This window comes from Drosophila guanche, unplaced genomic scaffold, assembly GCF_900245975.1.
Source record: "Drosophila guanche unplaced genomic scaffold, DGUA_6, whole genome shotgun sequence".
NCBI classification, from domain to species: domain Eukaryota; kingdom Metazoa; phylum Arthropoda; class Insecta; order Diptera; family Drosophilidae; genus Drosophila; species Drosophila guanche.
This window is the reverse complement of record NW_022995747.1, coordinates 6522650-6548501: the sequence shown is the minus strand read 5'-3', so window position 1 is coordinate 6548501 and position 25852 is coordinate 6522650. Positions and strand designations below refer to the sequence as shown.

The window sequence follows — 25852 nt, the reverse complement described above, 5'->3', positions numbered from 1 at the left end:
AGCAGTGGGTGGTAAACGATATGCGCATTTAAGAGGCTTTACACACAGACGCTGGGGAGTGGACGTGTGGCTGCTGCTGCTGCTGCTGCCACTCGTTATCAAACATTCATTTACATGCACTTCACGTGACAGGGTCTGCTTTTATTTTCCCCTCTTCTTCGTTTTGGTAGCGCACTCATACTCTTACAGTTGAGGGGATTACGGCTTCAAGCAAATGTTTGTTTAAGCAGAAAATTAAATGAGAATGTTTTCAACTATGCACACATTCCGCTTTAGGTTCAGCCATCGTTTAGCATAATCACACAGATTTCCATAATTTTCAACATGATTGTAAATTAAATCAGTTCTGGCCATTAGTTTTTCTTTTGAATATTTTCATATATTTATTCATATATATTCCATGATGTCTCGATGTCTCTTCGAGGGTATTCCGTGCTTCCTTTTCGGTAACCATTTGTTTTGGGCAGACTCCCCTTGGAGGCCCCCCCTCTCGTGTGTCGCATTATGAGCAGGCTGCCAATCAACGATTTTTTTTTTCCTTTCGATTTCCGAGCGGCGTAACTTTTATGGCTTTTTATTGTTATTTTGTATTTTTATGGTTTTTTAACAGTAATAATTAATTTAATGTGCGCTTCGCTGTAGGTAAATGGGTTCCTCGAAATCCTCCCCAGCACTGCCCCCTCGTTGTTGGGTTGTTCATCGCTGACGTTGTTGATGTTGTCGGTGTCGGTGAATTTCTGAGTGTCTGTTTGATTTTCATTATCGCCGGAGAGAGATGTGTAAAAATGCCTGTTGAACAATGTTTTCGCCGCTGTGTTTTAATAAATGTTTTATTGTTGTTATTGTTTCCCTCTCACCCTGGCCACCGACGAACGAACGAACGCTGACAAATGAGAGCTTAAGTGACGGTTCAAGAGCCAGACGAGAGTTGAAGCTAGCAAATCTGGTGTGTGCGACTAAACCCAGAATCAAACCTGACTTTAAAATATGTTTTAGCTTGAGCCACCCACGTCTTCAAATGATTTTTTGTTACGAGAGAGGCTCCCCAGAGTTCTTCTATGGCATCACTGTAGTTGGGTGGCACATCAGACGCTCTCTCGCTCTCTTTTCAACACTGGACAATTTTCAACCTCAATTTGCATTAAAATGACTTCACTTTAATGTACTCTTGTCCTTAGGTTGGCCTTTAAGCCTTCTTTAATTACAAAATCTTCTACTGCATTGAGCACATCCCCGTGCTTCCCCTCCAGATCTAATCCCATCATATTGTATTTCCTTTATAAATTGAAAGTCTTTCGAATGGATAACCAAGGGGAGATTCCTGGTCGTGAGCTTATTAGCACGCACTTAACCTTGGAGCAGGACAACAGCCACAACCAGGGCCAGGACTCGTCTGTGTCTCGAATGAAGAGAGAGTAGACAATAAATAATTGCGGCTAACAGTTGGTGGCCGCCTTCTTCCGTGCTCTTCGACTTCTCGGCCAGTGTTCATCATGCTGAAAAATTACTTCAAATTACACTGGAAACGGCGGCAAAATGAGTGTGGCGCAAGCGGATGGGATGAGATGATATGAGCTAGGGACAGAGTAGAGAGTAGTGGACCCAAGCAGATTGGAGAAAGCAACTTGACACTTATAAATTATGTCACATACTTCATGGCGTCCAAGCGGGAAAATTGATCATAACGATGGGAACGATGCCGCACTGTGGCCCTAAAAGTTTTGGCCCCCAACAAACTTTTAATGCGAATCGATAAATCAGGGCAACGTTTAATGTAAATTGTAATTTCTTTTTCTGTCTCTCTGCTGCTCTGTAGCTCCGTCGTTCCTGGAGCCCATTATCTGGTGACAACTTGTTGAGTCGTAAATAAAACTAGTTCCCCTGTTGGATGCATGCAATCTGTCTCCTGCATCTCTTCTCTCCTGGTGTGTGGATCCACCCGTATCCCAGCCACTCAATTAGCCAAGCGGAGAACGTTGGGCGCCATTGCAGTTGTCAGTGTCTCGGTGGCTCTGACAAATTGCATTTGAAGCCGCTTCAGTTGGCCAAAAACATGGGGAAGGGTTGGGCTTAGGGCACTGCGGAAGTGGACGCAATTTTCCTTATTGATTGGTTTTAATTAGCAAAGCCATCAACCGCAAATTAGGCTTGCGATGGCTTCATTAATAAGTTTTTATAGCACTTTTCTTTCCGCCTTTCTTTTTCCATTACTTTTGTTTGGACGCGGTCGCAGGCACACACACACACACACACACACATCCCAATACTAATAAAAATATAAAAAAAACAACCACTCACATAATGCGATTTATTTGTTTTGGAAAATGTTTTCTTGACTTTCTGGCTCTTTCCATTCTGCGCATTTCGTTCCCCATCGATGGACAAGTTTTCCTCATTGAAATGTGGCGCTGTTTCTGTTTTTACGCCTCGTCTAATAATTGCAAAAACTTTACACAAAACTTTTTCAGACGAGCGAAGCGGAGAGCGGTGAGCGGGGTGAGAAGAGTGGCATTTAGGCCAGATGTCCAAATGTTTGCAGTTTCTCATGGCCACTTAGGAGTGAAAGGGGGAAGCACGAGGCTGAGCAAGAGGAGGAGCATAAGAGTCCACTCAATTATTGGGAAAATCTAAAGTTTCCTTTAAAGAAAGAAAAGGGCCATTCGGTACTAGAAAGAAGTTAAAGAAATTGTAATATTTTCTCGAACTGGAACTCTGAAAACCCACTTTAGGGTTCACTTTCGTATCCTACTTGACATTTTGGAGTATTTAATAAACTGCACATACATCATAGACTTTGCATTATAATCGCATAATCCGATTCTAGAGCATGTGTGGCATGTGGCACTACCCACACACACACACACACACACACACACACACACACATTTTATATTTACTTTAGTGCTTCGTCTGTCAGCTAATTGTTACTTGGGCAAACTTTGTTAAGCCCCCATTCTGAGTGGCGTTCTCTCCCAAGCTTTCGCTCTGAAAAGTCCACGCTTTGAGTAAACTTTTACTCTCCCTCGCTCCAAAACTTTGTGCCAGTAATTTCATTTAACGAAAAGGAAGAGGCAGCAGAGGAGGCTCCTCCGCCGTGGCTCATCCTTCAGGTGGCGGCTTATCCAGCAGCGGTTCCTACTGGCGTTTGCTACTGGTGCTGCTGCCGCTTCAAAAGTTTTTGAGTTTATTTTTGCATAATTGCACTGAGACTAAATTAAATGCTCTCACGAAATGCGGCAAACCCCTCCCTGCCCGACAGAGAGAGAGAGAGAGCAACTCCAAGACGAACAAAACTTTTGGGCCAACAGACTGTTGCCAAAGCATAAATAAGTGTGTCTAATGCTGCTGCTATTCCATGGCAACAAATGCCACACAATTGAGTTTCCATGTGAGTGTAGGTGTTGCATGCCCAGGACCAAGTGCAGGGTATGGTTTGTATGTTGCATATTTTGGTGTGGATTACTCAACTTCCACTCAACTTCACACGAATGTGGATATTTGTCTGTGGGAATTACAGAGGCGAAAATTTGCTCGCTCTGTTTCAAGTTTGTGTGTTGCAAACGGTTTGCTTTTATGCCCTGACCACGCCCCGTGTCTGCAGTGTGTGTGTGTGCTTCCTGCTTGAGCAATGTGTTGTAGCATACTTTACCGAGCAGAAACTCACATAAATGTGGACACAATGCTGAGGAATCTAACCTATTTTGATGGCTCTGGCATTGTTTCGGCTGTTTTCTACTTTGTTGGCCACATTTTATACTTGGGATTTTAACTGTTTCTGACATTTATGGCCATTCCGATGTGCCTGGTGACTGGTGCCCGGCTATCCACTTAATTTTCTTGTTAGCTTTTATGGCTCTACTATTATCGAGTCAGGCGTCAGAGAGAGACGGAGAGACAGCGGTTCGGAATACCTTCGATCTAGTCCACAGTTAATGCAGTTATTTATTTAGTGTAATGAGCGTAAGAGAAACTATATTTAGGGATTTCAGCGATAGATACCTACTGTATTGAATCATCCTGAATATCAGCACATGCACTCGCTGTAGTTGCTCCACTCTCAGGTCTCCCACTCTTGCAGTCCTCCCGCTACTCCTTTGCTTTCTGTTCGTTTTATGTTGATGCATTTTATGCATTTTACATTGGAAATATTGTTTTTATGTCTCGTTGCAAGTGCAAATGCAACAGAATTGCCAGCATGACGTTAAACCAAAGACCAAACGAAGCTTAAACTACCAGATGTTGATGTCAGAAGTGGCATCCCATGTAGCAATCAGTGCACACGTACGATTGTCTGTTTCCTTCCGTTTGTCCACACACAAATGCTGTTGCACTTTACCTTTGGCACTCACTATCCCCACCTTACATGTCAGGCAAGACGAGAGACATTTGAGAATGTGAATGTGAGTTAAAAAATGCCATTCAAATGGCATTGTTCGTGTACCCAATGATTGCGGGGTTAAGGTTGTGCGAATACACCACTTGAACTATTCAGTTGCCGATACACTTTTAATCCTTTCAAACGTTAATTGATACGAATATCTTTATCCTTTCAGGTGGTTCCGACAGCAACAAGGGAAAGAGTAAAAAATGGCGCAAAATCTTACAATTTCCACACATATCGCAATGCATCAACCTGAAAGACAAATTAGGTGAGTTTCTACATGGTTCTATGTATAATTTGTACTTACGGTTGTGTAATATTTCAAACAGATATAAGCTATGGCTACGTGATAGATCAACAACCCATTGGTCGTGAGCTCTTTCGACAGTTCTGCGAGAACAAGCGGCCCATCTACTTTCGCTACATCGTTTTCCTCGAGCAGGTGGTCAAGTGAGTGTTTGATTGATTGATTGTATAATTGATTGCAAGAGAGATGGTAACTGTTGGTTATTTTGCAGATACGAGATAGAGTACATTGTGAATCGCATATTTATGGGCCATGACATTGGACGGCGCTTCCTCGATGTTGAGCCGCAGATGGAGCTGCGTAATGGCGGCGGCCTGGGGGGTGGCGATGCACTCGATGCGGAGACACGGGAGGAGCTGCTGCTCAACAGCAGCAATGCAAATCCAACCGAAACAACAACAGCTGAGACTGAAAACTGCAACAATACCACCGCCAACAACTGCAACAACATCACCAGCAACAGCAACAGCAACAGCAGCAACATCAATCACAAGAAGCTGGACACACGCAACCATAACGGGGACGACCATGCCACAGCTGATGGCATCACCGACGATGGCGATGAGGGCGTCGAGTGCGGCGACAGTCATGACGATGCTGCTGCAGAGAAAGCGATCAGCGCTGGTGGCAATGCCACTGGCATTGGAGGATCTGCAGACGAGCTGGTTCTGGACGTGCTCAACGATGATCTCATTGCGCAAGTGCGTAACAAACTGAACTCTGGCGGCAAGGACATCTTTGCCCAGTGCGTCAAGGCAGTGAAGGCGTTCCTGGCCGGCGAACCCTTCAGAGAGTTCGAGAACTCCATGTACTTTCATCGGTAAGAGAGAGACTATCCATCCATCCAGTGCGTAATCCACATTAATCTCACACTCTCCCCGCAGTTACTTGCAGTGGAAGTGGCTGGAGGCGCAGCCAATCACCTATAAAACATTTCGCATGTATCGTGTCCTCGGAAAGGGTGGCTTTGGCGAGGTCTGCGCCTGTCAGGTAAGTCAGAAAAAAGCAGCGACCGCTAAATCCACATGACCCATATCCCACACATCCCACATTTTGTTGCTTTTGCAGGTGCGGGCCACAGGGAAAATGTATGCGTGCAAAAAGCTGGAGAAAAAACGCATCAAGAAGCGCAAGGGCGAATCGATGGTGCTCATCGAGAAGCAGATACTGCAGAAAATCAACTCCCCCTTTGTGGTGAATCTGGCCTATGCATACGAGACAAAGGATGCCCTCTGCCTGGTCCTGACCATAATGAATGGTGGGTAGAAAATAGCAAATAGCAAATGGCAATAGAAACAGCGTTCTCCCCTGTCGATGGCAGTCGGAGTGCAGTTAGGGTCTAATTAAGTGTTGGAGACACTCAAGACTCAATTGGTTAATCTTGTTAACCATTCCACATGTTGCCCATGTCCTTTACTGCCAATTAAATGAGTGTCCACCCGTTTCTCCTTATTCCTCGTTCACTTATATGATAACAAATGCATGTGTAATCCCATGCGATGATTGAGTTTGCGATTTTAATTAAATTCCTGCATTCATGCTGGTCGCACAATGCCCGTTCAGAGAAGTCATTCGATTCCGTCCATCAATCCACGGCCCTAATTGAATTTGTACACAAAAGCCACTGTCCATCAGAGACAGAGAGCTCGTGGGCTCTGTCCAGTTGCCACTACGAATGAAAGATAATGCCACTGAAGCTTTGGCTTCTGGCTGGACTGCCCTTTCATTGTTTTCTGTGAGAATGCCAATCAAATGATTACTCTCCATTGCAGGCGGCGATTTGAAATTTCACATTTACAACATGGGTGGCGAGCCGGGCTTTGAGCTGGAGCGTGCCCGCTTCTATGCCGCGGAGGTGGCCTGCGGACTGCAGCATCTGCACAAGCAGGGCATCGTTTATAGGGACTGCAAGCCGGAGAACATACTGCTCGATGATCATGGTCATGTGCGCATATCCGACCTCGGACTGGCCGTGGAGATACCCGAAGGCGAGATGGTGCGCGGACGTGTGGGCACAGTGGGTGAGTCATTAAAGCTGAAATTGGATTTCTATTGGAAAACAAAGCATTATGTTCATCCCATTCAATTTATAGGCTACATGGCGCCTGAGGTTATTGACAATGAAAAGTATGCCTTCTCGCCGGATTGGTTTAGCTTTGGCTGCCTGCTGTACGAGATGATCGAGGGCCAGGCACCTTTCCGAATGCGCAAAGAGAAGGTCAAGCGTGAGGAGGTGGACAGGCGCGTTAAGGTATGGAATTCTATCTGTTAGGACTCATTGAATTTCCTTTACTAATTCCATTCATTCACAGGAGGATCCCGAAAAGTATTCGAGCAAGTTTAATGATGAAGCCAAATCAATGTGCCAACAGCTGTTAGCTAAATCGATAAAGCAGCGCCTCGGGTGCCGCAACGGGAGGATGGGGGCCCAGGATGTGATGGCCCATCCCTTCTTCCATTCAACGCAACTAAATTGGCGCCGCCTGGAGGCTGGCATGCTCGAGCCGCCATTTGTGCCAGACGTGAGTGGATTGAAGAGTCATTTGCATATAAAATTCCACGTTGCTGCATTGTTTAAATTTGCTTTGTTGTTTAAATCCCATCAATTGCAGCCGCACGCCGTTTACGCCAAAGATGTACTCGATATTGAACAGTTCTCGACGGTGAAGGGTGTCAATATCGATGAATCCGACACAAATTTCTATACGAAATTCAACACTGGCTCTGTGTCCATTTCATGGCAGACTGAAATGATGGAAACTGAATGTTTTCGTGAGCTAAACGTGTTCGGTCCCGAGGAGTGCCCCACGCCAGATTTGCAGATCAATGCAACGCCCGAACCGGACAAGGCTGGATGTTTCCCCTTCAGGCGGAAGGTTAGAAACTGTTGTTACATATTCTGTCTAGTATTCTTTTATAACAAATTCCCCTTTATGTGTTTTACAGAAGAAGCAGCCAGCACGCACACAGCCCATACCCATTCCTGAGCATCTGTTAACCACTAGTCACAGCGTGTCCTCTACGACGGTTGAGAGCTGATAGCAGAGATTAGCCTCTGAGGAATCCTCTACTCGTATGCCAATAGTAGTAGAAGTTGACACATAGCACAATTTGCGCAAATTTACCCCGAAATAGAGGTATTCAGCAGCAGCAGCAGCAGCAACAGATCATCGTAGCACAACCTAAAAGCAACAACAAATTAAAAACCAAAATGGGTTTCTCTCTCAGTTGACTCGCAAAGAAGCACTTTTGAAATTGTATTTTTACAACAAATTTTCTAATGAAATTGCAAGCTGATTTCGATACAAACACACACAAACACACTCGTACACACACGCATAAGTATAGTAACTTTATAAATGTTTTCAAAAAAGACTCTTTCAAACGGAAACAAACAAACACAAACACTAAGCACACATTAGAGCGTTACTTAATTGAAAATGTGGTATGCATAAAATACTATACCTACCATTTAACTATACTTGGACTTGGAGAGCTAATGCAGACAGGACTATGGAACCGAAATTATAGCAAACCGCAAGCCACAAATTGGTTTGACATAGCACCCCAAAAACTAATGTTACTTAAATGCAAATGCTATACATAGATATATATATATATATATATATAACAAATTGTACACCCTATTATACGCATCAGACGCAGCAGCAGCACAATAGATGGTAATATTTGTAAAGTAGTTTGTGCTCAACGGGGGACATAGCGCTGGAAGAAGGTTCTTCTAGTTAGCATTTTGTAGGGCAGTTAAGCAAATGACATGAATACTCGAAAAAATTGAATGCATTTTTAAACAAATACTTAACATACATACACATACAAGGCATAATATGTACATGCATAAATACATAAAGTACGTAGCATAAGCATAAGCACACAATACACATGCATACGTATGTGAGAGGTGTACATTTTAAAATTATTTATACGACTTTCCTAATTTTAATTGCCGCACACCTTTGCTACGCTTTTCATATTGTTCTTTGACTCTAATTTTCTGTTGCCTAAGTTTAAGTTGGCCCAAAGGTGGGTGGGGCTGTTCCCGCCCTCCTATGGGAGGACGTTATTACTGATATTTGTTTCGTCATGCAATAAATTAACAACAAATTAAGCTAACTACTGCTAATTCATTCGAGATATTGATGTCCGGCTAGTGTCTAAGTTTTGTGTAAACGTAGCGTAGGCATTTTGTAATTAGCAATCAAAGGAGGTGAAACAAAACACACAAGAGAAGGAAACCAATTGGAGAATTTATTATGTTAATATTGAGAATTAATTATAATTATTGCAATTGTTGGCAGTGGCGGGCCGGATGACTGCCAAGTGCAACGTTTAGTTCCAATTAAAATTGATTTTAGGCACAACTAGCAAATTTAAGGCCTAAAAAGAATGGAACAGCTACGAGTACGAGTATAACCAGCACAACAGAACGAAACGAAATGAAACGCATTCAAAGCAGACAGCATAGACAGACAAATGCCATCAGCAAGCAGCCAAGCTAACCCAGCCCCATCTCCCCAGACTCACTCAATTTAGCACTATAACAATAAAGGAAAACCAAACCGAGCAAGCGCCGAAATATTTATCTATAGTAATTAATGGCATATTTATAGAGCATCGTAAATCGTAAATACCAGATATACATACTACATACACACATAAATAAATCTACCCTGTAAGCGAAAGGAAATACAAACACACAAGTCAAGAGATGAACATTCAAAAACAATAAACGTATTTAACTAATTTGTTGACTTATATTTGTTTTTGTTAAACTAGGGACAGCTCTCCTTGAGCCCCATCATTGTAGCTAATCTGACAAAACAATGTGGGCTTTTCCTTCCTTGTCATATAAAATATTGTCTATTGGCTTTATCTAGTTTTGTTTCAAGTATAAAACCATTTTTGAAGCATCTTTTGGGGTGGGTTTCTTTTGAAGATGATAGCATATTTTTAAGCTTTTTGGATAGCATTTTTGAATTGGCGTTTGGGGTTGGAATTATTTAAATATTATAAAGATTTCACGCACAGCTCGGCAGCTCTTCCCAAATTAGCTATGTGTCTAACAAGTTGTATTTTATTTTAAATTTTACCACAGCACCAGCTAAAACTATCCCAGTACTAACTTTAATTATATTTTAAACCACAGTGGAGATCGTCGGCAGTTGAAAATCCTCGTGGTTTCGTGCACGCCCGTATAATCGAGAATGCATTCCGCTCCGTTGTTCTCAAAGGAAATTTCACCAAGCTTGTACTCAGGATTGAGGGCCACCCGCAGGATATACCTTCGATTGATGGGCACCCGAGTCACGTCCACCCATTGACAATCCAGAACATCTGTGTAGGTGTCTGAACAGCCAACAGAGATGCCTACAATAATGATAAAGCTAAGTTTATATCGATGTTCCACAACGACTAACGACTCGAACTTACCCTGAGTGGTGTTGCCGCAGGTGTACTTCCTGGTGTGGCCTGGCTTGCACTCCGTATCCATCAGGCAGAAGGAGGCCTTGTGCCCCTGGGCTACCTTCTTATAGTTCAAATCGTACACATCGAAGGTGGCAAAGACATTCATGCTGTGGTAGTGCCTGTGGCACTGATGCCACACCCAATCCTTGTAGTTGGCATACGGACTCACGTCCGCATTTCCCACATTGGTGGCCTTGACGGAGAAACGAAGCAGGATCCTCTCCGCATGCGGCTTCGTTTGCCGTATGACATAAGCATCAGCCGACAGGCAGTGCTCTTCCATGGCGCAGGTGAGTCGCGACATGGGCACCGATTCTAGGCGGGCGGTTCTTTCGATGTCGGCAAGACCAATTTCCAGATCAGCCGAGTGCTTTACACATGCCACAACGGTTATGTTCGTATTTCGAGCATCACAAATGTTCGGATATCGCGACTCCCGCGTGCAATCGGCCAGGCGACGCTCTGTGCCACGGCAGAGGGTGCCCACCATGCCCCACGGATACCTTTTGTTGTCCCCATGCTCCGTGCTCTGAGTGGCCTTTGAGGCAAAGCCCAGTCCCAGCTGGCGGCACACGACATTCGCCTCCCGCATGCTCCAACTGGTGCTGCAGATGGTGCCCCAAGTGGCGCCAAAGTCGAAGCTCACCTCGACACGTCCCTCCCTTAGAACTCTCACCTCGCCGCGAGATGACTGATTGGTGGCGAGACGCACCATCATGTTCCTGTAATTATTCTGGACGTTCAAACGAATGTTGGCTCGACAGCAGCTCAAGCCCAGCAGCAGCAGCAGCGGCAGTAATAGCATCAGTCGTTGCGAGTCCATGGCAGGTCCGGTGGGTTCTGGCACGGGGCGCTAGACACTCAGCTTTAAAGCTAACCGAAACAATGCCCTTTTTGGGCAACAACTGGGGAATGGGGCTACATATGTAGGAGGTATATTGTGCGTTGTATTGCCCCTGCGGCCGACCCACATCTGGTCGGCTAATTGCACGGGCTACGTTTTTCGGGAACACGTTTGTAAACAAAACTCAGCTGGCAAAATGCCTATTCTGAGCGCATGGGTGTGTGGTTTTTTCTGTTTTTTGTTAGGGTGTATGGAGTGCAATCGTTAACAACAAATTCTGTGCGCCTGTTATGTTTCAAGCAGCTTCGTAATCGCCTCTTTCAGTTGCGCCGGCTTGAAGACGCCACGCTCCGTGATGATGCCCGTGATCAGGGAAGCGGGCGTCACATCGAAGGCGGGATTCCAGCAGTTGATGCCCGGTGCAGCAATCCGATGCTCTCCCACGTGGGTCATCTCACGATCTGGTCGCTCCTCGATGATGATGTGGTCGCCGCTGGGTATGTGCAGATCGATGGAGGTCAGTGGGGCGGCCACATAGAAGGGCACATCGTGATGCCTGGCCACCACCGCAATCTGGTAGGTTCCGATCTTGTTGGCCGTGTCGCCATTAGCCGCCACCTACGGAGAGTGGGTAGATACTTAGATGCAAATTTCTATTTTGATCGATGTATGAGATGCACTCACGCGATCTGCCCCCACAACGACGGCAGCCACATTCTTGGCTCGCAGCAGAGCCGCCACCATGCTGTCCAGCACCAGGGTGGCGGGAAATTTCTCATGCACCAACTCATAGGCGGTAAGCCGTGCTCCTTGATTGTACGGCCGTGTCTCTGTGCAGTATACGTGCTCTGAGGATGGATGAACAATTGTGGATGAATAATTGTGGTCAGGAGGAGGCAAGTGATTTTCATTTACTTACCCAACTTTCCAAGCTCACTCAGCTGACGCACAACACCCAGAGCCGTGCCATAGCCCGCTGTGGCCAGTGATCCCGTGTTGCAGTGGGTGAGAACACGCACTGGGCCGGACATTGGGGCTCCGGCCGCCGCAGCCACACGCTGGAGAATGGCCTTGGCCCCGTGGGCACCGATTGCGCGATTATCGGCAATGTCTTTCTTGAGCATCGCCTCGGTGGCATTCAGGAATCTTTAATTACATGGGAATATTTTGCTGCACCTGGCTTTGGGTTGCTTTGCTTAGCGACGTTGTTACCTTTGCTTCATGGCGGCCACGTCGACATCGTCATCCTTGGTCAGGTCATTGGCCAGCACAAGCAGCTCATCGGCGGCAATTTTCATGTTGACTGCCGTCGGCCGTGCCGAAACCAAATAGTTCAGCTTCCCCTCAAGCTCCTGCCGCAGCGATTTCTTGCTCTCGAACTCCTCCGGATGGATCTCGACGGCCAGCGACAGGCATCCCACTATGGCAATCGCGGGTGCGCCTCGCACCTAAAACCAATTAAAGGTACACAGAAGAGACACACACACAAAGAGGATTAGTTATAGCCGTATCTCTGCTTATCTCGTGACGTTGCAAAAAAATTAGGAAAACAGTTTACATTATATTATGTGGATTTTTTCACGTGATAAGTGGCCCACGCGTGCTTTTTGTTAAAGTGATTTCTGTCGGTTATGGGATGAGCAGCACTCTGGGGGCCACTTGGGCCATTAGCACAGCAGTAAGAGCCCCTGCTGCCGGGTAGGGTGCAGGGAGTAGTTGGTTTATTTTTGGCAAGCAAGCGTTTTTACAAATTTTTAATTTCAATTACGTTATTTATAGCCTGGCGCAATAGACAGCCGAGAAGCGACAAGCGACCAACGACGCGATCAGGGCACATATTAAGAAGTGTACCACATTTAATGTCAAAATGTAATGGCATGTGCCACTAATGCCCCTCATTTATAGGACTCATGCTTCTGCTTGGTGCATGCCACTTACCTGCATCTTGTTGATGACCTTCCAGCCGTCCTCCACACCGCGCACCGGCAAATACTTTGACTGCACCGGCAGCAACAGCTGATCCAGTATCTCCAGGCTGCCCCGAGTGTATTTGATCGATTGTAGACTCATCCCGTTTCGTTTTGTACTATAATGTATATCTGGAATGGGAGTGGATAACCGATAATTAGGAGACTGTGGTGACTGGCAGGGGGACTTTGGCTTTGGACAACCCACATTTATCGATGTGTCCGCGCGCGTCACAATATTCTAATGGAGCAGTGGGCCCGAGAACTAATGGGAAATCGAGCAGTTATTAATCGAACGAGACCGCCTACGTCCGCGAATTGCGACGTCTGCCAGGCAAACGGATCAGTGAGAAACTGAACGCGACGCTACATACGTCCACCCATTCAGGGGGCGTCAAAAGATTGAAGCAGGCGCAGAGTAAGAGCGCACATACGGCGGCCGCGACAGCGACTGAGGAAGAGCCAGCAACAGCAACAGCAGCGGCAACGACATCGACGATTAAATCATCTTGACACATTGGCTGTTGCTCTGCTTCCGTCGCTGCTGCCCCGGCGTTGCCAATTGATAAAGGCAAAGGCTCTGCTTGCTTTGCTTTGCTTTGCTTTGGGTCGAATGGGCGCTCCTACAGCTGCCGCTGAATTAGCTTGATGACAATTTGTAATGAATTGTAGGGTAGGCAGCAAATTAATCGCATAGATCAACAGAGCAAATGTTATTAAGCAATGCCAAATGAATCGGGCTGGTAATTAATGCATCTGCGATTTGTTGGGCTGCGGTTGTGACATGACATCGCCTTGCCTCAGTGCCAAGACATTTTACAAAACCTGAACCATATGCTGCCGCTTGGCCCTGCACTTCATCTTCATGGCCCATTGTCGTGCCGCATGCAACAGATGGTTGCCGCAAAACAGTGGTAACCTCACACACACACAAGCACACGAATGGTGCGAAAGAGAAGCAGAAGAGGTGTCCGCTCAGGTAAATTTTGGTTATGAAACAATTCAATTAGAGCAAATGTCTTCACTTGTGGCCATTCGACAGAGCAAAACTCACCTGTTGGCCACCAATTGAGCTCTCAGCACATCGGTGTTTTGGCTTAAAATAATTAATAAATTCTGTTGCTTTGGCTTTGGACACGCTGCGGAGCGGTGCGAAAGTTGGTCGTCTCGTCTCGTCTCGTCTCTCTCTCACTCTCACTCTCTCCCTGCCTCTGACTCTCCTTCTGTCCAGCAAAGTGAAACGCTAGCCGGCGATGGCAATGGCCAAAACAACGTGGCACGTGTTTGTTATCGTCATGAATTATGCGGTATTGGTATTGTTTTTTATTTTATTCGGCAATTTTTTCTCTTTTGCGGTAACTTTTTTTCGCGGCTCAGTGTGACTGAATTCGTTTTGCCGCAAGAAACCATTTTTGGTGTGTCATAGCGCGTCGGTACGAATGTTGTAGCCTGCTCGGAGCGCCGCTAGGTGGCGTGGACTGCGCGCTAAATTTGAAACATGAGGCTTTGAGTAAAATGTTTTTTTTTTGTGAAAACATGATTGAAATTTAAAGAAAATTTAACACAAGTTCAAGCAAACATGCGGAAAGCCATTGGAGCGTCGCTGTACCGCCTCCAGCCAGAGAAAACGCTGTTTATGCAATGCGACATCCAGGAAAAGTTCAAACCGGCCATACCGCTGATGAATGCGCTCATAGAAAACACCAAGAAATTGGTAAGGCCTTGCGCGGGCAAGCGACAGGACAGACAGGACAAACAGGACAGACAGGACAGCAAAAGTGACAAGATAATGGGCGGAATCTAATGAATTTGCATTGCAGTTGGCAGCCGGCAAGATCCTCAACGTGCCCCTGCTGGTCACCGAACAATATCCCGAGAGGCTGGGCAAGACAGTCGCCGAGCTGGACATTCGGCATGCCTGCGCCAACATACCAAAGACCAAGTTCAGCATGATCGTGGGCCCGATCAAGAAGAACATGGCTGAGATGTTCAGCGGCAAGCCACAGACGGTGGTGCTCTTTGGCATGGAGGTGGGTTCCATTTGCTATCTTCCACCTCGGGCACATACTTCTACTGCACCCCTTCTCCCGCGGGATAGACCCACATTTGCGTGGAGCAAACGGCCTTTGACCTGATCAACAATAAGGTGAATGTGTGGCTGGTCGCCGACTGCTGCGCCTCGCGACTCAATCAGGATCGGGACCTGGCGCTGGAGCGTCTGCGGGACATTGGATGCGTGATAGCCAGCTCGGAGAGTGTCATCTTCAATCTGCTCAACAGCAAGGATCACAAAGCGTTCAAGGCGATCACAGCGCTGGTGCGGAAGGTCTCGGCGGATATGCAGATCGCGGCGCCAAAGAAGTGACCCCAGCGGCGCCTTTCATGTTTGCTTTAACCATTAAATGTTGCATACTGCGTGTGCCCGCTGGTTGAGATGGGAGTTGGGGTTGAAATTATGAAAGAAGGACCCACCGGTAGGGCCGATGCTCGATTCTCGATTCCCGATTCCCGATTCCCGGCTCCCTGTCCTCGTCAACTCATAAACATCTCCGCCAAACGGACAGCTGAATGGAGGCGCTGCAGCTGTGGCTTTTCGATGGGTGCCTGCCCCTTTTTGCCTAAGCGGCGCCTTATATGCCCCATCAGCAGGCAGGCAGCAGTGCCACCAGTGCCACCAATGCCACATCGATAGCAACTCCTTGCTGCCAATTTATGCAATGACTTTGACTTGGCTTGGACTGGGATCTGGAAGTGGAATTGGCTGCTGGGGCCGTTCAATTTTATGATGCAATCGCGACAATCGCCAGCGCCCATCTTGCCATCTTGCAATCTCAGCAGCATCCTCCATGCTGTGCTGCAGGCAGCCAAGAGTAGCAGGCAGCAGGAGGAGCAGCAGCACTCTACCAAGTGATGGTGACAATGTAGGCAGGCGTCTGATTGACTCATAACAGGCCGGGCAAACATCGCGATCTTGATCGCCATTTGCATGCCAAAGAGATCTCTGCCTCCGGCTGTTGGCAATTTATTTGCCCAAGAAGAAGCTCCACTCCAGCCACGGCCACAGCCACAGCAACAGTTGGAGTCGCCTCTTGGTCTTAAAGCACTCGCAAGTGAAACTGATGGCGATGGCATCTTGGCACGCGATAAGTCAACAACTTATCCAGGTCTGTGGCATCGCCAGATCTAGCCTCAGCCCCAGCCAATTAGGCATGTCTCTTCGCTTAGTCTAATTCCGCATAAGTCCCACGTTAGCCTTCAAGCAGACAGGTACTGGGGGGCGTGCCACGCATCTGCTTTCAAAAGTGAATTGGGCTAACGGCAACATGCGTAAAATGTTTTCCCAACTGACTCATCCTCCAGTAACTTTACTCTGCTCCACTCTCAACCTCACCAGCTCCTGCTCTGGCTCCTGCTCCGGATGAAACCCATAAATTGCTGGCCTTCGGAACAGGTTTTATTTTATAGCTAACCTCGCACTTGGCATATTAATAAATATAGTTTTTTCTCCTTTCGTTTTATTATTTTTTGCTGTTTTTACCGCACGATAAAAAATGATAAATCTGTGAAATTGCCGCTCGATGTGCAAATGAACACGAGGATCGATGCACTATGGCTCCATTTTGCATCTTCAATCTGCTGTTGCCTACCGTTGGAGTGCCTCAGCTCCTTGCCCCACCCCGGGGACTGCGGCTGTGGTGAATCGATGAACGATTGGCGCTGCCGCCGCAGCTGAGGGAATTTATGTGCTTGCGGCATGGCAAGTGGCAACTGCGGACACGCTCGTAGATCAAACAAGGGAGCAGCCAACACAAATGCAACAAAATCGGAACAAACCAATGTGGTCGTCGAAGTGTTGGCTGCCCTGGTAAATGGTATCCCAAGAACCAGAGGTCTTCGATGCCAAAATTAATCCCCAAACGATTTGGAGCCGCTTAAGCCGCCTTTCCACCATTAGTCTGCCCTCGCGGAATCGACTATTAGAACACGGTTTGTCCAGCATTTCCATGGATGAAAATTCCTGCAACTTCTGTTGACAAATGTGAGAATGTCGGGCGGCGCTTCAAAGAGCTGCCTCGCTCACTCGCTCACTCGCTCTCTGCACTCGACTCACTCAGATTGCATAATTTATGGAGCCGCCTGCCCAAATTAGCCAAAATCTTGCCCGAGGGCCAAGAGCCACCGTCGTCTAATGAGACAACTAATGAAAGATCGCCTGCAGTTCCCACACTCTGCCACACGGCACACGGCACACGGCACACGGAGAAGACTCCGAGTCGCTGTGCCTGCTCCAGCAGCTGCCTTTTCTCATGCAACAATTAGTGCAATCATTTTTTGTTAATTATTCGTTTGTTCTTAAAACGTTAGTTCGGGTGGGCGTGGCAGGCTGCTGCTGCTGCTGCTGCTGCTCTCGTGGCCAGCGGTCATAGGGAAATTCTGTTTTCCGTTTCCAAGTTTGTTGCCTTTGCCTGTGGATCTCCACACTTTACTCTGTGGTCTGGCCAAGTGAGACGTTTCCACGTCACCTGTTAAGCCTGAGATCGCTGGATCTGTAGCTACAAGTACTCGCACATCCAATTAGCATAGGAGATACATTTGTATCTGGGTCTGTTGCCGCCTTTTGGCTTTGGGGTGTGTTCTGGGGTGTGAGATTCTTGGGCCATACGTAACAATTAGACCCCGGACTTATGATTGTGGGCCTCGAGGCTGCCGGCGATAATCGCTCGCTAACAAGAGATTGTGCAGTGAATGGAATGGCCCATGGAATTGGGTATTGGAAGAGCAAGAAGTCAATCTAATGGCCAAACATTGGTCTAAGAATTCGGAGCTTGAACTGCTGCTGCTTTTTCTCCCAGTGTTCCCAGTGTTTCCACCTGCTGCTTCTCGTATTGAATGGTCAGCCAGGGACAATGGGTCAGCTCCGCTTCGCTGTGCTCCATTTCGATTTGGGATTCAAGATTTGGCAGTCTGCCGTCTGCAGTCTGCTCGCCTGTCCCCGATAGTCATCTCTGCTGTTTATTTTCTCAAACTAGATCAAATGGAGATAGACCGACCCGTTCGTACGTATGAATGCTGTTTACACCATGTCTTTGAATGTTTTCTCTCAATCCGCAGTGCTATCTTCGCTTTTATCAAACAATACCGCAGCCACAAACAATACCCCCCCGTGGTTTCCAAAAGAGCAGTGAAAGGTTTTGTCTTGCTCCAGTTGGATCCAAGAACACTCTTCGTAAATGTCCGTAAATGTTGTATGTAACTAATTTGCTTAAATGCGCTCACAATAAAAACAATTTCGCATTGTTGCGCTTTTCGGTTGGTTTTTTTCTTGGCCAAGTTGTTTGTCCAAGATTTGTACAAATTTATGCTGGAAATTCGGCTCGAATGTTGCTGTATTTATATGGGCAATTGGCCAACAAAGACCGGGCCAAGTCCAACACATTTGCCTCCCAGCTCTCCCCCTACTTTCCGCTACTCTTTCCTTGGGGTCTCTCGGTTTGGACACATCAAACTGACGTGACTTGCAGCTTGTGCAGTTGCAGTTGCAGTTGCCGTTGCAGTGCCCATATTTGGCTGCAGATCGGCGGGGTGTCCGGCAATTAGATATGCGAAATGTGTGTGCATTTACTTTCTAATCAAATTAGCATACATTGGGTATGCATTTCATTTGGTAATTCCACAAAACAAACAGAGACAAAGAGAGGGAGAAAATACCATCGAGCGATTGGGAAAGAAAGTGAATTAAATAGTGGGCATGGGGCATGGGGCATGGGGCATGGGGGATGCTGCTCAATCAAGCAATCCTCCTGATCGATTGATTGCCTGGCCTTTTTTCCAGTCAATTGGCTTTCCCTGACCCAACCCAACCCCAGCGCACAGCTCTGCTGCTGCTCCTCCAATAAGTATTCCACTTGCCACAAATGTCAGGGGCACAGTCAAAGCATTGTGTCACGACTACCCATAAACACCTAGTAAAAAGGCTACAAATGATTAAACGCTCAGCTCTCTGCTGCTCTCTGGATTGTGGTTATTAAATCGAAGTAATTTGGCATTTGGGCAACAAAAGAAGCCGCCAGCTAGCCTCCGAGTTGTTCCCTCTGCAGTTCCGAGATTTCTGCATTTCTAGTAGAAAGTGAAGCGTTGTCCACGAGATTCACTTTCTGGGAAGCGGCACAAAGCTGGGGGCTCGACTCTGCCCTCAACAGAAGTGCTAAGCGGCAGAAATGGGCTAATGGCAATGATTAGTGCTTGGATCTACTAATAGACCTTATTTGAGACCCTCTTTTGGTGCTGGTTCAATGGCCCTCTGCGCTGCTGCTCCCACACAATCTCTGTCAAATGCATTCAATTAAGGTTAATTTATAGCCACTTCCCATTGGTAATTACGAGCACCCGAAGGTTCCTCACTCCCCACTGGCCTCGTGGTCGCCTCGAAAATGTGTCAGTGGCGTCGGGGTTTGGGTTGGCAAAACTTTTGCGGTTATGATTTGTGAAAAGCTCTCGGCCCATTGTCCAATTCGGTTTTGGCCGTGATTAATGGAGTGTGGAGTGCCGCTTGAATTTGGCACAGCCCCAGAAACCACTGACCGAGCGATGTGTAGGTGATGTGCCCGAGATCATCATCTTTGAATGCCAGGCACATGCTCGTGGCCAGTGGCTCCACAGTGATGTCCAGTTAGCCGGGTTTTTCCCAGCTTGTAGGCCTGTCAGGCGGCAACACAAAACTGACAGCCAACATTGACAACCAGCGACGACGACGACGACGACATCAGCATGGATAACAAGAGGTTACGATCCAGGTGCAGGTCCATGTCCAGGCACAGCATTCAGCAGTTCCAAGTTGCACGGGGGTTCAGGCAACGGTAGCCCATGTCGGACATTCAAATAATGGAATGATGTTGTACGTACCTGTGCCATGACCCATATCAGTTTTCCTTTGTGCTGCCTGCTGGGATGCTATGTTATTTTGGGCCAGGAAAAAGTTCAGCGGGTCGGGGGACAGACACATTTTTCGGCTGGCATATGAAAAGTGAAACCTCATTTGAATGATGCCCACGCTTAGGGGTTGACTGAATGAACGACTGAACGAATGACTGACTGAATTACTGACCGCATGAAGGAAGAAATGAATGGCCTGCCACCGAGCTGAGCTGAGCTGAGCTGAAATGTGTTGACAGTGAGCGGAGCCGCAAACGGGCAACAGATCAGTGAAGTGAAATGTAGGAGGTTTTATGCTGATTTTCACAAGCTGCAAAACATCCGCGGCAACAGCTGCCCCGCCAATTTGGTGGCAGCTAAAAGAAAAGAAAACAGAAACCAGAAAACAAAAGTGAAGGCGGTTCAGGGTCCAGGAGATCTTCTTCCTCGTCTTGGTGGGGGCCAAAGCCAAAAGCTTTCATTAAATTTCTAAGCGAATTGCCAACCTTCGGCGCTCGCGGAACTGAACAACTTATGGAGCACCTCAACACACAAAGCACTCCGTCTGGGACTGTGATTTTCCACTCAAACTGCATTTTCTTTTGTGTTTTGTGTTTTGTGTTTTGTGTGTTTGCAAACGGGTTCTCCTTCGAGTGGAGTGGAAACATTCATCCATATCCACAGGAGCCCCTGGCCGGGGGATTTTCGCTCGAGCGCCACTTGGGTCTTGGCTGGGAGTTGCTCTTGATTTTAATTTGCTGGGCAAAAATATCCCATCGAAGTGCTAATGAGACATAATGACCTGAGAGACGCCAAGGCCAGGCCTAAATTTATTATGCCACTTCATCGCAGAGAGGTGCAGCTGCCGCAGCAGATTTTTCCTTTGCCAATATTTCCTAATATTCGCAATCATTTAACTTAATGTGCGAACATTAATTTTCCATGCCAAGGATGCGACCGCGTCGACCGTCCTCGTCTTTGAATGAGATGCGAGATGCGAGATGCTGCCCCTGCCTCAGCGGTTGCTTCGACTGCTGCTGCTGGGAGGCAATCTCTCTGGCTGGATCTTGGGGCATTCATCGCTGGGCAAATAACCGAACACGATATTCACTAATGAGACTGGGTAACGCTATGTGGGCGTGTCCCCGCCGGCCTTCGTGAGCCAACAACAAACAATTCAATTTTCCTGGCCGCCGGCCAAGAAAGCCGCCCAAAAAACCAGCCACAGTGCAGCGTGTGGAGAGGGTCGGGGGGGATGGTGAGGAGACATAGAATAAAACATTTGCAATTTATAGCTTAATGCATGCAACGTGCGTCAGATTGCAGCATCAGATTGGAGCAACAATGCGGGAAGCCTCGCAGTCCACAGTCCACAGTCCCCAGTCGATGTCCAGGTCCCAGGTCCGTGTCCGACTGCCAGTGGGAGTCAGTCGACTCTCGAGACTCTCGATCTGCCGTATTAAGTTTCACTTTGCAGTAGCAATTTGTCACTCACATATAAAGCATAGTCGTACACCTCCATATAGCTCGGTGGGAGAGTCTCTCTCTCTCTCTCTCTCTCTCTGTGAGAACCGAAGACCCTCAGACTGTGGCACTTTGAGGACTGAAGAGGCCTCCCATTAAGTGTGCCGGCCTAAACACTTTTCAATGCCACTTGTGTTGACTTTTCAACCCAAAAGCGAAATGAAAACGAAACCAGCGAGTGCCGTGAAAACGAAAACAAAAGAGAAAATGCGGCAAGTGTGTGGGGGCCATTCGGTATTCAAGTTGCTGATGGCTGTCACTCACAGTTGGCCCGAAGCGAGGCCACGCGGTCTTTAGGGCTTCCCCTCCCTCCCTCCGTGTCACTGGGTCAGGCCAAAGCCGAACGAAGGAAGTGCAGCTAAAAACCGAGCAAAAATATCAAAACAAACCATGCAAAAGAGGCAGCGGGGAAGAGTCTCCCTTCTGCACAAAAGACTCGAGACACAAAACTTGGCCAAAACGCACTTGTTGCGATTTCAGCCAAGTATTTTCTGTTGTCCATTTTCCATTGACTTCAAAGTGGCCGCCAAACCGGGAGCGTGCGCGTCTTAGCCCAGTTATAACAACGAAAAATCAACATCGAATTATGGCTACAACAAAATCGGCAAGTTGTTGGCAACAGTTGTCGGCTCTGTTACAGATAGATGAGATGTACTGTCCCCCTCTCGGACAGTTCTAGGCTTTGGAACATTCTAAGCGCACGCCGGTGAAGCGGCAGTGGTGAAAGTCTAGAAATGTTGCGGCCTCAGCGCTCAATGACAAGAAATTCTGGTCTTCATAATGAGGCTTATAAATGTTGTTTTGGCGGCAGCTGTTCTGCCAACAATAACTAACTACAATTTGGCATGTGCACCATTTATTAGAGTTGGAGTCAGAGTGCCAGAGTGACGGAGTGGCGGAGTGGAATTTGTGTGGCAAATTGCTTTTTTAATTTCTCCGATTCATATTTCATACAAACTTGTCTTGGGAGCGTCTTGAGCTGGCCAATTATTGCGCACAGCAGCAGGTGTATTTTAGCTGTTTGATTAATGTATTGATCCACGTTGAAATCGCTTAAAGTTGAGCCACTGATGTGCGGAAAATGTGCTGTCTGGTATCGAGTCTCATTAAGCTGTCAAATTGGTTTGGCTTGAGGGAAATGCTTCGTTCGTTTTTCATTGATCATGAGAGAACAATTTGTGTCACGGATCAGCCAGAGCAACCCATTGCATGGCACTTGTCACTGCACTCTCTCAGTGCCAATAAACGATCTGCGCCCCAATGACAAGTTTTTCAATAATATTTCCCATGAGTGGAGTCAGCCGTGTGATCACCGATGATCAGTGATTCGAGGGGCAGAGCCTAACCGCCTCTTCCGTCTAATCAAATCTAATCAAACAGAAACTCAATGGAGATGCAGATGCAGTTGGAGTTGGAGTTGGAGTTGGGGAAACCCTGTCCAAGTCCGCGTTGTGCATGCGAATATATATTGATATGCATATATGCATTATGAGTACTCCAGCGGAGTGCGGACAGTCGATTGCCGATTGCCGATTGGCGATTGCTTCCTGGGTTATGACTTCTGCGGCAACAGCGGATAATGCCAAGAATTAGTTGTGGAAAAATTAACACCACCCCAGAACGGCATTGACCACAAGGTTTGCTGCTGCTGCTGCTGCTGCTGCTGCTGATTGTTCTCTTGGCAAACGGCAACAAGTGGGAAAACCAAAGACGGCAAAACAATTTGCGCGAACCGTACGACGATCGACGGTGTTGGCCAGCTCTTGGTCTTGGTAGTCTTGGTGGTAGCCGGGCCAGCTGTTTGGCCAAGTGCATTGACCGCCTACCAGGCAGGCACCCCGCCACATAGCTCTGGCTCTAGCTCTGGCTCTGGCTCTCGCTTTGGTTGCTGCAAATTGCACTCTGGCCGATTCTCGGCACAAATTGATTTGAATGAAAGCTGGTCGGGTCCGGGGCTGTTTACCATCTTTCCGTTTACTGTTAGCTGCTCATCTGAGATTGATTTCTGCTGCCTGATGCAGCTCCACTGGCTGCTTCTGTCACCTTTGACACATTTGGCAACGGGTTAGGCCGGACTTGAGGGGCTCATCATTCGGTTGCATGGAAATCGATTTGAACGCCTGAGCACCAGATGGTGAGATCGAAACTCCCTTCCCTTGATCGACTTGGCATGAGGCTGGGGCAAAGCCAGAAACATTTTGATGGATAAAATATGCAGAAAAAGGAATCACAAGATTAGCTGAAGAGTTCATTAATCTGGAATGGATATCGATGACAGAAGAGTGAAGTTTTCTCTTGTTAACTTCTTATTGCTACTGAGATATCTAATCCGTTTTGTTCGAGCTACCCACCGATAACTCACTGCTCGCCACTCTCCAATGTTTAATGGGAATGTGTGGCTAAAGTGTAAGCCAAAACCCCCCAATCGATTCGATTACATCTGATTTACAGTGGAGCCACGCCAGTACTGACAGCTGCCTAAGTGATGTAGGGCGGCGATAAATGTTCGCTCTGCGATCTACGACTTAATGGGCGAGGCCTGCTGCCACAAAGGAAATGGTAAATAAACTTTCAGTTTGCTTCGATTATGCACATATCGAGGGGCTATCCATATCTGCGGTGAAAACTGTGAGGGATTCTGAGAAGATCATTGGGCACTTGGGTGCCAGCTACATGGCAGCTGATTATGGGCGCTGGGACAGCTTCATGGCCAGTCCCTGCAGTTGCAGCAGGAGCAGTGAATGGTAACAAGATTCGTGGCTGGAGATGTGCACTGACACTCACTCAGGGCCTGGACCTCAGCTGAAGATTTACAGCTGCCGTTTGGCTCTTGCAGTTGCCAATTTTCTATTTTCCATTTGCCATTTGCCATTTGCCATTCGCCTTGCCCTAAAAGCAACCATCCACTAATCTCGACAATCGTCCAAAATCGACATGTAAGGCCCTTAAAATGCATGTACTTCTGCGGCTTCAGGGTTGGGCTCCACCAAAAAACAGTGGGCGTGGTCATGGTTGTCCAAGCAGCAGCACCACAAAGGCCACAGCCAAGCAGCCAAAGGTAACCAGACCACCGACCATCGACCATCGAGCAGCGAGCATCGAGCAGCCCAGAGCCCAGAACCCACAAAGCTGGAACAGAGGTTTTCGGCAATTATCAAGATGATGTTTGCCGGTTGTTCTTGTCTGCGACATTCGTTAGATGCTTCAGTTTCAGAGTTAGCAGCCAGCGACAACAACGAGGAGAGTCCCTTGCGTAGGCCCAGGGAGAGAGCGAGGCTTGGCCTGGAACTGGGCTTGGGCCTGGGCCTGGGCTTGGGCGTGGGTGTGGGCAGCTGCTCCCTATCCCTATCCCTATCCCTATATCGACTGGGGTCATTAGTGTGCTATCGTTGGACTTTTAAATGCCCACCACGTTCTGCTAGTTCCAGTTCTAGTTCGGTGTTCTGTAGGGAATATCGTACCAATTAAGTGGCAGACAAAAACAAACCAAAAACAGAGTGTTGAGCACAGCTTTAATCACGTTTCAAATGCCAGTACCCTGTGCAGATGTTGACTGGAGTAGAGTATTAATAAATGATGCTCTTGGCTTCTACTTTCGATACAAATAATATTTTTTAGGTAACTTCTTGGTCGAGTTGTGGATTATTCTTCATGTGTGTGCCAGCCAGGAAGATGCATTATCTGCAACAGCTGCGGTGTTTTGCGGCACACACACTTGGACACTTGGACACTTGGACACTCTGGTTGGAGCGGCACTCGCATGTACAACCAATTAGCCGATTGGGGCTGAATGAGATCGAGAGCGCACGCAGTGGCGAAAGCAGCGACCGCTCTCTCGCTCGTTTCATAAATCAACAAAAAAATTATAAAACAATCGGAATTCCAGTTGCCAATAAACGTTAATTGCGAGTACAGGACAATGTGATGTGATGGCCATGAGCGGGAATATCGATATGGATATGGATATGGATATGGATGCACCGACACCGACACATGAGCATGAACACTGTGGCAAACATCCAGCAGCAGCAAGCAAGCAGCAAGAACAGCAAATGCAAATTGCTGGCTAGCTGTGGAGGAGCTGTGGAGCGTGTTGCGCCAATTTGCTTGGCCTGCCAACGTCTGTCAACGTCTTGGTGGCCCTTCCTGGCTGCAGCTCTGGAGCCTTGGATCAGTGGCTTCTGTGGCCTGTCCTTGTCCGGCCATTGGCAATTACATGCAGCTCACGTCCTGTCAAAGTTGAAAGATGACAAATCAACTTGACAGCCGCGCCAATTTGCATGGCCACATGGCCACATGGCCAGAGACAGGAGCAGACTGGAGCAGTGCCATGATGATGATGATGATGATGATGATGTTGATGCATGCCCCACGATGGGGGGTATGACGATGAACGAGATTGGCTAGAGGCGATCTGTGATGCTTTCGCC

The 25852-nt window shown here is 47.4% G+C and overlaps 4 protein-coding genes across 5 annotated transcripts in view; 2 read left to right on the top strand and 2 right to left on the bottom strand.

The window, feature by feature from the left end:
* The window catches only part of LOC117583550 (G protein-coupled receptor kinase 2), a 59400-nt gene extending 50278 nt beyond the window's left edge, over positions 1 to 9122 (top strand). The window contains exons 4-13 of the mRNA XM_034271910.1: positions 4554 to 4649; positions 4711 to 4831; positions 4900 to 5508; positions 5573 to 5678; positions 5757 to 5946; positions 6461 to 6709; positions 6782 to 6939; positions 7001 to 7210; positions 7301 to 7564; positions 7635 to 9122. Of these exons, the coding sequence (XP_034127801.1) occupies positions 4554 to 4649; positions 4711 to 4831; positions 4900 to 5508; positions 5573 to 5678; positions 5757 to 5946; positions 6461 to 6709; positions 6782 to 6939; positions 7001 to 7210; positions 7301 to 7564; positions 7635 to 7727 (2096 nt within the window). The 3' untranslated portion in view covers positions 7728 to 9122. The remainder of the gene's footprint in view (positions 1 to 4553; positions 4650 to 4710; positions 4832 to 4899; positions 5509 to 5572; positions 5679 to 5756; positions 5947 to 6460; positions 6710 to 6781; positions 6940 to 7000; positions 7211 to 7300; positions 7565 to 7634) is intronic.
* A 339-nt stretch (positions 9123 to 9461) lies between these two features.
* LOC117583551 (lysyl oxidase homolog 2A) lies at positions 9462 to 11014 on the bottom strand. The gene is made up of 2 exons (XM_034271911.1): positions 10140 to 11014; positions 9462 to 10076 (listed from the first exon to the last, which is right to left on the bottom strand). The coding sequence occupies exons 1-2, from the start codon at positions 10996 to 10998 to the stop codon at positions 9838 to 9840; spliced, it is 1098 nt and encodes a 365-aa protein (XP_034127802.1). The 5' UTR covers positions 10999 to 11014; the 3' UTR covers positions 9462 to 9837.
* Positions 11015 to 11088: 74 nt separating this feature from the next.
* Positions 11089 to 14369, bottom strand: LOC117583552 (methylthioribose-1-phosphate isomerase). 2 transcript variants are annotated; one of them, XM_034271912.1, is made up of 6 exons: positions 14041 to 14369; positions 12958 to 13118; positions 12232 to 12467; positions 11939 to 12165; positions 11704 to 11867; positions 11089 to 11637 (listed from the first exon to the last, which is right to left on the bottom strand). In XM_034271912.1, the coding sequence occupies exons 2-6, from the start codon at positions 13087 to 13089 to the stop codon at positions 11308 to 11310; spliced, it is 1089 nt and encodes a 362-aa protein (XP_034127803.1). In that variant the 5' UTR covers positions 13090 to 13118; positions 14041 to 14369; the 3' UTR covers positions 11089 to 11307. The 2 variants fall into 2 exon arrangements, with proteins under 2 accessions (XP_034127803.1, XP_034127804.1); XM_034271913.1 differs by lacking the exon at positions 14041 to 14369 and adding an exon at positions 13195 to 13341.
* Positions 14370 to 14528: 159 nt separating this feature from the next.
* On the top strand, positions 14529 to 15403 carry LOC117583553 (isochorismatase domain-containing protein 1). Its single transcript, XM_034271914.1, has 3 exons — positions 14529 to 14700; positions 14807 to 15016; positions 15085 to 15403. Exons 1-3 carry the CDS (start codon positions 14566 to 14568, stop codon positions 15349 to 15351), a joined length of 612 nt encoding a protein of 203 aa, XP_034127805.1. The 5' UTR covers positions 14529 to 14565; the 3' UTR covers positions 15352 to 15403.
* Positions 15404 to 25852: the final 10449 nt, after the last annotated feature.

Bases quoted from the DNA above. Each gene is read 5' to 3' on its own strand.
- LOC117583552 (XM_034271912.1), bottom strand. From the start codon at position 13,089: ATGAGTCTACAATCGATCAAATACACTCGGGGCAGCCTGGAGATACTG. The intron at 12,468-12,957 runs GTAAGTGGCATG...AATTGGTTTTAG, and splicing joins AGGTCATCAACAAGATGCAG to GTGCGAGGCGCACCCGCGAT. The intron at 11,638-11,703 runs GTGAGTGCATCT...CACTCTCCGTAG, and splicing joins TCGTTGTGGGGGCAGATCGC to GTGGCGGCTAATGGCGACAC.
- LOC117583551 (XM_034271911.1), bottom strand. From the start codon at position 10,998: ATGGACTCGCAACGACTGATGCTATTACTGCCGCTGCTGCTGCTGCTG. The intron at 10,077-10,139 runs GTAAGTTCGAGT...TCATTATTGTAG, and splicing joins CTGCGGCAACACCACTCAGG to GCATCTCTGTTGGCTGTTCA.
- LOC117583553 (XM_034271914.1), top strand. From the start codon at position 14,566: ATGCGGAAAGCCATTGGAGCGTCGCTGTACCGCCTCCAGCCAGAGAAA. The intron at 14,701-14,806 runs GTAAGGCCTTGC...TTTGCATTGCAG, and splicing joins TAGAAAACACCAAGAAATTG to TTGGCAGCCGGCAAGATCCT. The intron at 15,017-15,084 runs GTGGGTTCCATT...CCCGCGGGATAG, and splicing joins TGGTGCTCTTTGGCATGGAG to ACCCACATTTGCGTGGAGCA.